We start from the raw sequence: 14707 nt of genomic DNA, 5'->3' as shown, positions 1-14707 counted from the left end.
CAATGAAATTGTTACTCTGTGGAAGTCAGTATCTGCTAGCCTTATCAAGATATGCAGGACTTAACTGTAAAAAAGAGAGATGAACTGTATGAAATTAGGTTTATTTTAAAGTAAGTACTGTTTAAAAAAAAGAACATAAATAATGCTATGTGAAATCATGTATTTCATATGAAACTGCAATGTCACTACTGGAAACCAAGGACTGATAGGGTGCAGTGCCTCACATCATCACTCAGAGAAACCTGAGCCAAGGCCGCCCTCTCTCCTATCCACAGGCTCATTTATAATCAAGCTAATATTTGTTCTTTCCCATTTCTACACTAATTCTCAGTGTCTGCATTGAACTGTGCTGCAGCAGACAAGGCTAACTTTTTTTTAATACCATGAGACAGGATACAGTATGTGGGTGTGCTGGAGGGTAAAAAAGCTGTTGGAGAAGTGTCAGAGCAAAGAGGGAGCAAAGCTGAATCAGTTCCTGCCTGTGTTCTGGGAGTCCTTTTTGGAAACCTTCTACAGCTGAAAGGATAAGTTACCACATAGTAATTAAAACTAAATTAATCTAAGGAAAATTTTACATAACCCTGTTCTGTTTCAGTAGAAAAGTAAAAGCTTGCTCAATAGTCAGTACACATGACTGAAATCTGTCATTAATAACACAATATTTTCCAAGGCTTATTATGGTGCCTGATATTTGCAAAGTAATTTATCTACCATAAGAAATGGAAACTATTTACTTAGAAAAATCTCTGCTATGTGCACAAAAAACGACAGCAATTTTTCTATGTCAACTCTTAAAATGTTTACCTGCTTTATTCTGCACAGATCTTCTACTGCCTTGCCAGTTAGGAAGGTCATGGAGGTCACTTTGTTCTGCAACAGACAAGCAAAATAAGAATGAAACACTTCAACTGAGACAGTTCTGACTACTTCTGTATTAAGAGAGTACATACATAAAAAAGTTGCTTCATTACAAAAAAAAGAGTGATGTAAAGCAATGACAAAGAATTCCAAAATACAGCTCTCTAAAATAGTCTGCTCTTTGTATTAAAAGCTGTGGTTGAATTACAGATATATTTGTAACATCAATTACTGTACAGATCAATTAAGAAGTCCGTAGAAAGTTTAGAAAATTCGGATTTTATGGAAGCTCCTTCTTTCAATGCTTCTGCAAAAACGATGAGCAAGAAAAGGAACTTAAAACAATTAAATGACTGAAAATGCATCTGAAATTGAACACACCAGTGAGAATTATGTTTCCCAGTTTCAGTTTTATGCAACTGCAAATTCAGACAGACTGGTTTAATTATAACAGTTTCTGCTTTCTAAATCACTGGATTTAGAAACTTTACTTTGAAACGTGAACTTCTGAACTAGAATTTATTACCAACTGACAAAGAAAACAGCATTTTTGGATTGATAAACACATACAACTTGGAGTATGCACCTTCAATGAGAGAGTTTTATATTCTTCTTACCCCAAGATCTCTGGAATTGTCTACATGAACACAAACGTAACGTGCATTGATTCCTTTAACACAGTTAATTGTGATGTTTTTAGTTTTGTTTTTGTCCTCATCTCCTGACTCCCAGAACGTTTCTGTAGACCCATCTGTTAAACTACCAATCATGGCAGGTCGGCTTGATGTTTTAATGTCAACAATGCTGGTTAGGTCTTTCAGACAAACCACTATACACAGTTCCTGCAAAAACAAATGAAAATATTTAAAATACTTGAGAGTAAGCCCAAATACAAGCATGATTTACAATTTTTAAAACCACACAGACATTTCTGTTTTGAGGAAGGGGCTCTCCAAGGAATTTGTGCTTTGTTGATTCAAATTATTCAGTCCTTTAAACCAAAGGACATATTAATAACTAGGAGTGGAATATATTAGCAAATGCCTAAATATATAAATAAATGGAAGAAAACACTTCAAAAATATTAAACAGAAGTATTAATTCATGCTCCTTGGAATAACAGAAGGAAAAAGATGTAAGTAAAGAAGAACTGGAAGTACACAATATTTAAAAAGTTAACTAATTCCATGACACAATGGACTCCAAAACATTCCCCAAAAACTTCAGTTGCAAACAAGCACTTTCAAGCACTGCTCTAAAATTTAGGTTTGAGTGATATACAGGCTAAGGGTCAACACTTCAACCTCTGAAGCTAAATATGAGAGCCTAAATAGCAGGAACAAGATCCCAAACTGAGATATGTTTGAGAAAATACGGCATTGCAATAAGGAATCTTGTAATTTAAAGAGAATCATCATTGGAAGTACAGACTGTTCACAAATGATCTCTGCTTCTGAGCCAGAGCTGTAATACTTGCCTGATTCATGACTTCAAAACCAGACTGAACGCTGATACTAAAACTCTCTTCACTATCTCCATCATCAGATTTAGACAAAATATTGTTGATATGATGGAAAACATTGCTCTGGTGCAGAAACTGGTGATCAGATTGTTTGAATTTAAGACTCCAGCACCTGAAAACACATTTAGAGGACTTTGAAATTTTGACTGCTGTTAAAAGAAGACATAACTTACCAATAAAAATATTAAATATGTTTTTGCTTCTCAAAATATTTTCTATAAATATTTAACTTCAAAATTTTCAGGATCTCAAGTGCACCATTTTGAGGAAAGCAGGAATAAACTTTTCTTAGAATTTTAATAGTAAATTAATAATATAATTATAATATATAATAACAAACAATTGTTATTCATTTTGTGTCTTTGAGACAGACACACAGAAAAAGTCTCAAAGTTTAAAGATACCATCCAGGTGACAGATTTCTGAGCAGAGGGCACTACACTACCATGCACATACATGCAGATCCTACCATATTATTCTGTAAGATGTTTTCTTTTTCACAGTGGACACAGTATAGAATTTAAAAGCAAGTACACTTCTCTCAACAAGGTTTTTTAGGTTATTATTTATATGTATAAACAGATATCTATGTCTTCTATGTATCTCTTTCCTAGTGGTAAGGATAGACGTGTTCCTTCTCGAACAAAGTTTTCAAGCAGCCTACTTACACTGCAAAATCTTTTAACTGTAATTCTACAACATTTCCAGCCTTTTCAAGAATTTTCTTGATTTGTGCTTACCTTAAGGCCATTTGCTGTAATGCACTACCACTGGGAAGAGACATCATAAGATCAGAGATTGTCTGAAGAAGGCGATGGAAAGTGTGGGGTAAGGGGTGAGCCGCTTCCCCAGCAATCACTATATCTGACAGAGGGTGTTCACACACTCTTGTATCTTTTTCCTACAGTGCAAAGCAATTTGTGTGTTATTAACAGACTTTCTGAGAAAAAAAGGTTAAGTAAACAAAAACATTTATGCTATTTGCTTTAAGAGCAACTGCAACAATCTAACAATGAATGTGAACTTGACGCAGTTCCTGTCAGAGGATTTTTACATTAAGTTACACTTCACCCTCAAACAGGGAACTTGGGAAGTATGTTGTATACTGCCACCCATTTTTCATCATTTAAAGATGTGAAACATTACACTGCAATACTTTGAAAACAAAGAAACAAGCCAGAAATAAATAACATACTCCAGCTGTTGAAACCAGCTTTGTCTGAGCAGCAAAATCCAGCCATAGCAAACTTGATAGCTAAGCTAGTGTTATCAGTTGCTGCATTTCATTAGATGTGAAAGTAGTAATTCTTAGTTAAGGTGTGTCAGTACCTGGAAAAGCAGTGTACCAGGTTACACTGCCAAAAAGACTAACTTAGACCATCTCATTTCAAAACTGGATTAGATTTCAAGTGATAGAAGATTACCCTGACTTATTAAACAGCACTAGCATGATTTTTTTGAGCTATTCTTTGTGGACATGATAAGGTTTTAAATCAGAGCTAAGTCTAGAAGAGGTTGTATGAAGATATCTTTTGGATGTGTGATATGTTAGATATACTATTTTACATGCTACATTTTCAGAACTATAGATTTTTCTCAAATCACTAAATTAAGTATACCTAGTGCACATAATTACTTATTTATATATACACACATACACAGCAGTATGTAAATTAACTATGCATTTTCATTATTAACTATGGACTTTTCTAAGAACACTGAAATGGAGTAAAATAAGCCACAAAGTTTCTTTAAAAAATATTTTTTCTCTCTTCTCTTTGCAGGGCTAAGGAAGAAGAAAAAGCAAACTGACAATTTTTTTAACGGATTAGCAATGTGCTTGTGCTTTTGCTTTCTTATTTTCCATGAATACTCAAAAATAATGCATTAAAAGACCATGTAATTCATTAGCACACACAATCTCATGATTTAGAAGAAAAATTATTCTATGTCTACAAAATGAGTTCAACTACAATTTAAGGTTTTGTTTCACAGTGAGAGGATTAAGGAATTTTTTTTGCCCATAAAAATATTTCTAATTTGCCTACAAAACCAGCAGAGATGAAAGGAGTGCAGAACCTCACTTACTTGTTCTGCATTTTCTTTATTTGATTTATTTTCTTCATCCTCTTCTTCTTCAGGCTCTACAGGTGCAGGAGTCAGGGAAGCCACAAAATGCCATAAAATATCATGAAGAGAAGTTGTTTGAATGACATTACACAGAAGCCAGTTAAAAGCCTAAAACAGATTACATACAAGGAGTTACCAATTGGTTAAGCAACTCTGGAGTAAAACCATTTCCTAAACCATTTATGTAAGGAGGTGCACTAATGGTTTGGACAGGCAAATAATAACGCAAAGGTCTTCAAGTAAGATGTCACTGCTCTGTAGCTAAAACAGTTTATTAAAATGACAATTATATTATAGGGAACATAGCATAATCTTAAAAAAAAAGTTCCAAGACAGAATTTACAACCATCTTATTTTAATCATACAAGATCATCAGTACATTAATACCTCCATGGCAAAGACTCGGCAAGCAGATTTCCGTAAGGCTTGTTTCATTGCTATTTCAAGTCCTTCCAGATCATGATGTTGGATTACAAATGCCAATACTGGCCACTGGAAATTTCTCTCTCCTTTGGAAAGAGAGCTGTGGGCGGAGATTAACCGAGAAAGTTCAGGAGATGGATGTCTCAGGAGAGAGGACCCCACTTCTATTCAAAAGCATAAAAATATGGATACATTAGATTCCTTGTCCATTTCAATTTTATAGCCACAGTAAAAATGAAAAGCAATAAAGCACTTTTAGAATTGATTCTTTTTTCTGAGAGAAAATTGCATTAAAAAAGCAATATGGAAAAATGATGTTTCAACTGAGAAAGAAAACACCACTTTCACTTTTAAATCAGGCACAGAAGATTCACCACAAATTTCACAATTACAGTAAATCCTAAACCAATCTTGAGCTAATTCTGTGCCAATTAACAAACACCTAATGTTTACAATTAGTTTATTTTATAACTAAAAAGTCACTAGATATATTTATAAAAGATCTATTTGCCTACAGTTTCCAAGAAGAATTGCAAATCCTTGAAGAGTTGAGTTTTCCCCTGCTTCTGATGTCTGTGCTCTTACCCGCATCTCCACTGTTGACTCGTCTCCTGGGGATTGCCTTTACACGTGCTGGCAAAATGGAGTGCTGCTTGTCATATTCTGATGCAACAACGGAGTATGATCTCTGAAAGACCGTGCGCTTTGCAAGATCTGTATCTGTTATTGGACTGGTTTCCAAACTACGAAGAAATCAGTGAAGTAATACACCCATTAACAAATATATAGAGTAAATATGAATTATACACCAATAAATAATAAGGATACATGCATTTCATAATCACAATGTTACTACTGCATGAAACTTTGTCTTATGTACCTAATAACTGTTAAATGCTGGAAAAGAAAGAGCACATATTAGAATTACACATGGTGAAAAAGCATGCAAGTGCTTTATAAACAAATGTAGTGATGGACATGATGACTTCCAAGAATTTAGGTATTTTTTTAGAGAGATATACACATTCAGATCATGCCTAAATTGAAGTTTCAGACCAAACTTCTTCCCTGAGAATGCATGTGAAAACATCTATGAAGTGAATTTTTAATATGCAAGCCAACTGAAATTTGGAACTTTATGTAAAGTAGTCGTTTCTAACATCATTAGCCTTAAAGTCAAATTTGAATTGCTACAGCTATATCTCTGACATGTTTTACTCCTTACCTTCAGTGGACTTCTTACAGTCTGCAGAAGGACTCCCAGCTTATGCTGTCCCTATAGGCCTCAGGAGACCAGGGTGTCCACAGTTTTAATAAAGGAATATACCAATACGATGCACTCTTAAGGAGTTTTGTTAGAAAAGTTCTATTTCTGAAAAGACTACATTATAGATTGCAGTATTCCAATAAACTATTTGTGCAGTCAGTATGAAATACAACAAATTGAAATAAAAACAGATTAAAAGCAAATTTTCTCTTCATTACATCCTCACTATAATATGAGGAATCACTGGCATCTGAAAACACTGAGCATCTAAGTAGATTCTGGATTATTATTAACAAGCCATTAAAGAGCCATTTTTTCCCTGGGGAAACAAAAATTTTTGTACCTGCTTGAATTAGATCACAATAAAGTCAAGGAGATAAGATGGTGGCTTAACCTGACAGAAACCATCTAGCACTCTTGGTCCTAGATAGCACTGCCATTTCTTCAGTGACGTTTTTATGTCCCACAGAACAAAGCAGGAACATCTGCTTTGAAAAGTGTAAGGTAATGAAATTTCCTCCTGTTCAAATTTCCCTTCTGAAGGAAATCCTGAAAGGAGAACACCAGCTACTTCCTTTCAAAAAGGCCATTAATCTGCACTCAATCACTTGTGATAAAGAACAGACGTACAGTCAAAAAAACCTGCTACATTTTCAAGGAGTTTGCAACAGTTACAGTCCTTGGATTATAGATCTTTAGATCACTTCTTCAGTTCTGTAGATTCTGGAAAAATTGTCTCTATGGGGAAATAAGCAGGCCTGAAGTAGAGGCTATGGGTACATTTCCCTGTATACTAAGAGTCCTTATCAACTGAACAAATTTTTTTCATATTTGGGTTGTAAACCCAAACCTCTCTTTCTAGAGAGAAGTAATTGGTTGGAAGTACAGTAAAAAGCTTAAGTTCTGATTTGTATATTCCTTGCATATTTACATATTCAAACATAATCCACTGCTAACAGTTGAAAATATACCTGATACTCTATGATTCCCTGAAAATTTCCTAACTACAGCTTCATATGCTTTTGGCTTTTATGCTGCCATTTCTGAGACTGATGTGATACTTTAGCTTAACTGCAGCAATGTTTTCCATTTCTTTTTCTTTTTTTAAATTGGTGTTATGCTACTACTTTTACATTTGTATGTAGTATCTAGAATTACAAGGAAGTACCTTGGGGGCATAGATTTCATGTTACTCTCTGGCTCTTCAAAGACATTAGGGCTTGCATCAGGAGTAACAGAGATGTACGGTGCAGGTACTGAAGTTGAGCGCAAGTATCTCATCTCATCTTGGAAGAGGTTGTCATCCTGGTACCCAACAAAATTTTCATGATGATGCCTACACCAAATTAGATTTTTAAATTAGGATTAAAGATTAAAAATTGCTGAAACACACACACAAGTCATTCACCAATACACTTCATCAGCCAATGCTATTTGCTTACTGTTCACTTATTAACATTTTCAAGCTGCTTGTGACTTTAAAGTGTTCATGGAAAATACCGTGGCATTTTCAACCAACAGGGAGTGGGGATCACCCTTTTCTATCTTTCAGTATTTTCATCAGGTATTCCCAGAATGTATTTTAGGTTCAAACGTCTACCCAACATAAACACGAGACACTACAGTGGAATTTACTTAGAAACACAAAAAGAACAACTCTTCTGGTTTCCTTCTTACTATTTTCAGCTGTGAAGAGAAAAAAGTAGCACATATGTCTGCTACTAACATAATAAGTTAAACTCTTTGGGAAATTCTGAATTCTTTGGACAGAAACTGAACTGCTAAAAAATATTTAGCATCTGAAAGCCACTTAGGGCATATTTGACTCTAGGAGAAAATACAATCTAAAAAATTGAACAAGATCACAGATCAAAACAGATAGAAGAAAAAGAATCATAAAGAACTAGGAAAATATGTATTTTTCTTTGTAAGTTTTAGTTTAGTTTACACACATTTATCCGATACTATACAAAGATGAGTGTTAAAATCAATATTCACACACTTCCTTTTATTACCTTGCCAATGTCTGTAGATAGAGACATGGCATCTTAATGGGAAAGTCTTCAGAAATTCCTTCTTTGAGACTGGGAAGTTGAGACTGGAATGCTTTTGCAGGGTGATAGCAGAGGATACTGGGCTCAGCAGCACTACTCAGCGACAGTAAATACAGTGCATTGGCTTTAATCACTTGATGAGCTTCCATAGTTGGCAAGGCACGAGGTGTCTTAACTTGCATTGGTTTTCTCCTAGACTGTTTAATCTAGATAAATTTAAATAAGGTATAATTGAATTCACCACAGGAAAATCTGACAGCTTATACTACAGCTGCTTAATTCTACCAGCTGTAAAATACCTTCTATGACAAAACAGATTTCTATTACTGTCCTACCTTTGCAAACATTTAATAAACAGTTCAGAGTTTTGACATTTGCCTCAGGATTAATTTCGCATGCAAGAAGTATCAAAAAGTTTAGTTTAAAAAATAAAGTTAAAATAGCATTGTTCTGCTTACCTTGAAACATCAATATATTTGCATACTTTAAGCAAGAATTTGAAATTAGTCCTTGAAGACCAATATGAGAAAAATACCTTTTGTGCTATTCCCATTAAAAACTGCTCTAGTGGCATCTTGTATCCAATGATCGGGATTATTAGGATCATTAAAGAAACTATAAACATGGAGTTAAAACAGCACTCATTTTAGCAAACATAAAACCATTCAAAGTTAAATAAACTGACAGATACTTAAAAGAATTAATTATTACATTCAATCCTGTGGTTATATTGGGATAAAAAATGAAATTACTTTACAAATTTGAGAACACTATCATCTGAAGAGAAGAAATCCAGTCAGAAGCCAGCAAAGTTTCTATTATCTTAAACCTATCAATGAGGATAAGAGGATAATCCAAACTTTCCAAATTATGAAATTCCAAGTATCTTAAACTAGCCCTTCTTTTCAAGTTGTGAACACAGCACTATTAAGCAGACAGACAGCTAAACATAGGAGCTGAAAATACCTTCTCTCTCGCTGCTGCTTGCTTTTCACGGAGATACTTTTCCCTGCATCGGTCGCACACCAAATACCATGTGCTCCCTCCAATGCCGCCATCGCCACAATTCCCAGCCCATCCTCCACAGAAGTGCCCAATGCTGTTGTAACCTTGGCCACCTGCATAGCGGCCACAACCTACATCAGGGGAAAGGTGAGAACTAGTTATTTCAAAAGGAGGATTCTTATTCTATTATTTATTGCTGTAAGAGAGGGATGAGGGGAGAAAGGGAGATGCTTTTCCTGGCCTAATTTTCTACTTTTCTGTATGTCTGAACTGGTTACAAAACAAGGTTCTTGCCCATGTTTCCCACCAGTGTCCAAAGAATCCAAATGCATTGTAGTTTTCAAGTTTTTATAATGAACTTGTCCAAAGCATGAACAGCTCCCTATTCAGACAGTTATGTGATGGTAAGACCAGGATTGTAAGTTAGCCAACAATATCTGTAATTAAACAAACATAAAAACCTTGCCTCCTAGCTAACAAAGCTTAAGAGGGAATGGAGTGCATTCTTTTGCTGATTAGAGTTCCTCAGAAAGATTCAGGACTTTAACTTTGCACACAGAACTAAAAAAAGTACATACCAACAAGTACACCAAAAAAATTAAGTCACTGATACCCAGTACTGACACAGCAGACAGAAGTTTTCTACTCTTGACAGTAGAACAGTAACAGAAAACTTCTGGCAATGTAGAAACTCTAACTGATCAATCTCATTTTTTATTTTCCATTTTCTCAGCACAGTTTCAAATCCTAAAGTGTAAAAAATGGCATGTTTCTGAAGAGCTACTGTTAAGTCAGAGCATTATTTTGACCTTGTTTCAAACAACTTTGAAACTTTAGATCCATAACTACTTAAAATTATACACAAAGATGTGCAAATAATCTGTATGCAAGCATAACTTTTAATTTAGTGTATATAATAGAAAGGATAGCCTGACACATTTTCATAGCAGTAACTAATACCAGAACACGTGTGTGAAATATACTTTATGGATTGACATGGGAATTAAAAATATGGAGTCTTACCTGGATGAGCTTGTCTCATGTGGTAAGTCACTGGATATGGATGGGATTCTCCACACAACTCGCAGATGGTGTCTTTTTCAGGTCCTCCCACTGCAAGCTGGGCCATCTCACCAAAAAGATTTCCCCTTGGCCTAGTCTCAACCTTTTCTTTTTTCTTTTTCTCCTTTTTAGCCTTCTTGTTATCTTTGTCACTTTCCTTCTTCTTTAACACTGCACAAGAACCAGGACTTGGAAAAATCATGTTTTGGGAAGCTGCTTTAATAGTTGCTAAAGAAATATCTTCCCAGAAAGCTACTAAGTGCTGCAGCGTTAATGGAAGAGGAGACTTGGATTTTATTGTGTGATGACTGGATGTTTCAAAGGAGGTAGTTTCAGTTTTTCCATCCTCACACTTTTCATGCAGAGGTGGTTCTTTCAACATTGAGAGGACTTTGTTTTTATTGATGCTACCCATTTTAGATATATCTGGTCCGTGAGGTGAGATGTTGAACATGTTAAGAGCAGATGATATTTCCAATGAATGTCTATTTTTCAACTTGGTTTCTTTTTCCTCTGCAGGTTGTTGGGTAAGACTGCTTCGTATGGGTGCGTGCTCTTTGGACAGTTCTGGATTAAACTTCAAAAAAGATGAGCATGCCATAGCATCATGAACTATTCCTTCATGCCAAAGAAACGCGGCAAATACAGCTCGAGCACATTCTGCAACAGAAGGTGACATTGCTTGCTTGGCAGGCTCTATGGGCTTTGATCCATCTCCTTTGAAAAGGAAGTTGGATTTTTCCTTTTTGGGTCTTGTGTGCCTGCCAGCACATTTACGGCTCACTTTTGGAGATGCTCTCATGTCTTGCTCATCCTTCAGTGGTGCTTTTCCAATGCTGAAATGAACTTTATTAGAACCATCGTCCAGACTTCTGAATTCAGTGTTGTCTTCACAGGTGGTATCTGTAATGCTGTCAGTCTTTAAAGTACTTGAAGTACAGACTTCAACCACCTCACTGTGAAGATTTTCTTGTACGACATGAGGGGAAGGAGCTCTATTTTCAGGTTCTGATACAGGTTTTCCATCTTTTGCAATAATTTTTGGTTTGGGTGAAGTGGACCTCCCCCTTAAGGGTTCTGTTAGTGGCACTTTCTTTTTGCGAAGGGTGTCTGGATCTAATGTGTAAGAATCTGATTTGGAGCGTTCTCGAGGAGGATCAAGCTTTGTTTTTACAGGGGATGAAGCTTTCTGAGGTAGAGTTTTGTCATTGGGTGATGAGGATCGTGGAGAACTAGCACCAGATCTAACGCCTGTAAGTGTCTTTGTCTTTGGAGAAGACGACCGGGTTCCTGGCCCTGGAGATTCAGCTCTCAGACCAGGAGTTGTTCTTCCATCAGTTTTTAGTGTTTGCAAAGTGTTATGATTTGGTGACAAAGACCTGCTGTGTGAGTCTGACCGCAACTTTGCGGCATCTGATTTCAGCATCAGACACTCACTGGCTGATAAGCTGTCAGTATTTCTGGGTTTCTTCTGCTCGGCAGCAGCTCTGTTCATTCGCACATCAAGCTTGGGTGACCTGCAGTCAGCTCTGTGTTTTGATGACATGTCTGATTTTCCTGCTGGAGAAATTGGTCTAGCAGCTCCTGTGAAATTCATTCGGTCACCTGTGTAATATTTTATAATTGAATTGTTACACGTTGACAGTGACACCTTTAATAGTACAAAACAAGGACTAAAGACCCGAACACAAGATAAAGATCAAACACATGCTTCAGTTCACATCAACATGAAAGGAAACACGAAGGGATCTCTTTCCCCCTAGAATACTTTCAATATATTTCTTTTCCCAAAGATACACAGAAACAAGTGTTAGGAAGATTTTACAGAGAAAATACTACTATGGAGGTATCAAAAGGCACAGGTCACTCTTTCTACAAAACACCAGTAAAGGAAGCGCAATTTACATCCTTAGGCAAGATTCCAAGAGTTAACTAAGTTTACCACAGTTGCAACAGAAACCAGGGACTATTTATCTATTATCTCAACAAGTGACAGGCTGACTGCAAGAGAAGACTTGCACAGAGATCAAATGTATGGCTAAATTTATTTCCTTTAACGCTCAAACGTTAGAAATTGTAGGAAGTAAACACTGTTAATAAGGCAAATTGGGCAAGAGGCTTGCAAATGTGCTCAAAACTACTCAAATTGATAATCTGAGGAATCTACTTTTTAAGACCACAATCTACCCATGTTCTGCTACCACAACACTTTAAACTCCTCCCAAAACAACAAACCAACTTTTTTCAACCTCTAAGTTAAATGGTCAACTCTGGTCAGTGATGTCCTCTTACTTTGATGCACTAATTTATTGTTCCTATGCACATTGACTTTGTACATCTATTAATCTACAGAGCTGTAAGAACTACAGGTAGTTTACTACAAAGTACATCCAAAACAATGATATGCAAAAAGTATCTTACTAAGGCAATCTGCCTCTAATACCTCTGTCAATCAAGTTTCCCTTCCAGAATGGTATTTTGAAAATTAATTCAAGCAATATGGAAATTACTGGTAAGCAATGCAGAATTTAATACAGCTGTCCCTCCATAAATCCTTACACTGCAAAATCTTGAACCCTGAGTTAAAAGCCTTCTGATTTGGGTGGGTTTTCACTAATTAAACACGAAGTGTTTCCCTAGTACGACCTGCATAATGAGGACACAGTACTTAGGAATATTTTACTTTTCTAGATATTAAAAATTTGCTTGCACTTGTCTGGGCACATTTTTGCAAAAGCAATTATTTGTTAAAAAATAAATCTTCAATTAATCAGAGAACATTTGCAAATTCAGGTCTTGATTTCTAATGGGAACAGGATAGACATCACCTTTTATCTAGTACCTTAAATATTAGAAGCTGTGAAATCAGTGTTTACTTTCTTATGCATTATGGGATCTGAAGCAACTTCTTGCAGTTCTCAGTCACAAACCCTTATCCCTATGCTACAAAACATATAGATGCAATTTGTTCCTACTATTATTTCACAGGATAAAAAAAAAAAAAAAAAAAAAAAAAAAAAAAAAATTTTGAGCAAAATTTAGCAACCCAGATGCTTCCTCAGGTTACAAAAATAGTGTTATTTTGCTATTTCCATATTTAAACATCTTACAATAAAATGAACAACAACAGGAAAAAGTGAAGGTAATTACTGGAATATTTAACAAGCTTAAGGGTTAGGATACTCTCCTGCTTTCCCAAGACATGGCAGAAGTTCATACTTTTCTGAGCAGAAAAGAAATATTGTGTCTATATTCAGGAGTAAGACATCAAATGTAAACAGTAGAATATAATGCAAATATCTCAAATATTTATCAACCTAATCAATTTCGAGAGTCTAGCCTGTCTATTCTTTTTTCTTATGAGTTCTGTAATTGTTTTTCACTTGCAGAGGGAAGATGGAATAGGAAGGCAAGAAATAACATGGTACACTGTGGTTTATAAAATGACTGTTCTTGCTAAAAGAAAAAACAAAGAAGTTTCTAAAGTATCAGTCCAAGCATTCGAACCACGCCAGCTTAGTTATTCACCATTTTTACTGACGAGCTATTTTGAGATGCTTATTTTGTGACAGATTAATTCTGAAATGCAAATTGGAATTACTCATATACACATTTTTCCCAGAAACAAATGAAAAGATTAATTTAAGGTCTTCCAGATGAGAAAATACTTCAGATAGAAACTTTTACAGAATGCCTCATAAAAAAGAAAAGTGAAAACATGACAATCATTTTAGAGGACATAGAACACTTCAAGCCATTCAGCAAAGCATCAGATTTAAAGTACATGAACGATTAGTAAATACCAATGAGGAAAACAATCCAGAACAAAACTGCTTACGAACAGTATAGCCTAAAAGCAGCTTCCAGCAACAAAAAGTATCTTGTTTTTCAAAAAATCCAAAGGTTTGGATTTGCACATATACAGGTAAATAATCCTAATTAGCATTCTAGGGTGTCAGCACAAAAAGAAAAATCTCCCAAAGGAAAAACCACATAATATAGCAAGCTTCTTTGTCTGTAAGCAAAAAAATCCCAGATTTTCTTTCCTGTTTCTTCTTACATACTTCTTTTGCCTATTGTTTGAGAACAGGTGTAATTCAATTAACAGTCACTTTCCTGTTTGCAAAGCAGGGACAGCTAGATTGTGTATCATGGAATTGCTGCAACTCAGGAAGGCAACACTGAATGATTACATCAGATGAGCTCCCAACAAATACCAAACCTGAACATTCGCTTTCAAAACATTATTTTATTACATGAATGAAATGAAAATGAATGGAAGGAGAAAAAAACCAAACCCAAAACATTTTGCAGGTAAAAAAATCTGAATAACCTTGCTATGTTGGCATGCATACCCACCCTTCAGTTTGTGAGAGAGAGATGAAA

General features: G+C 35.5%; 1 protein-coding gene across 12 annotated transcripts in view; it reads right to left on the bottom strand.

The window, feature by feature from the left end:
* MYCBP2 (MYC binding protein 2) overlaps positions 1–14707 on the bottom strand; it is a 175435-nt gene that overhangs the window by 18592 nt on the left and 142136 nt on the right. For all 12 annotated transcript variants that reach the window (XM_069008634.1, XM_069008629.1, XM_069008659.1 and 9 more), the window contains 11 exons: positions 10283–11926; positions 9221–9390; positions 8216–8460; positions 7369–7536; positions 5519–5676; positions 4898–5097; positions 4469–4618; positions 3121–3281; positions 2336–2492; positions 1476–1700; positions 805–870 (listed from right to left, as the gene is read on the bottom strand). In XM_069008634.1, the coding sequence (XP_068864735.1) occupies positions 805–870; positions 1476–1700; positions 2336–2492; positions 3121–3281; positions 4469–4618; positions 4898–5097; positions 5519–5676; positions 7369–7536; positions 8216–8460; positions 9221–9390; positions 10283–11926 (3344 nt within the window). The remainder of the gene's footprint in view (positions 1–804; positions 871–1475; positions 1701–2335; positions 2493–3120; positions 3282–4468; positions 4619–4897; positions 5098–5518; positions 5677–7368; positions 7537–8215; positions 8461–9220; positions 9391–10282; positions 11927–14707) is intronic.

Source organism: Aphelocoma coerulescens, chromosome 1, assembly GCF_041296385.1.
Source record: "Aphelocoma coerulescens isolate FSJ_1873_10779 chromosome 1, UR_Acoe_1.0, whole genome shotgun sequence".
Classification (NCBI taxonomy): Eukaryota; Metazoa; Chordata; class Aves; order Passeriformes; family Corvidae; genus Aphelocoma; species Aphelocoma coerulescens.
Note: the sequence above shows the minus strand (reverse complement) of the source record. Positions and strands in the feature narration are given on the sequence as shown.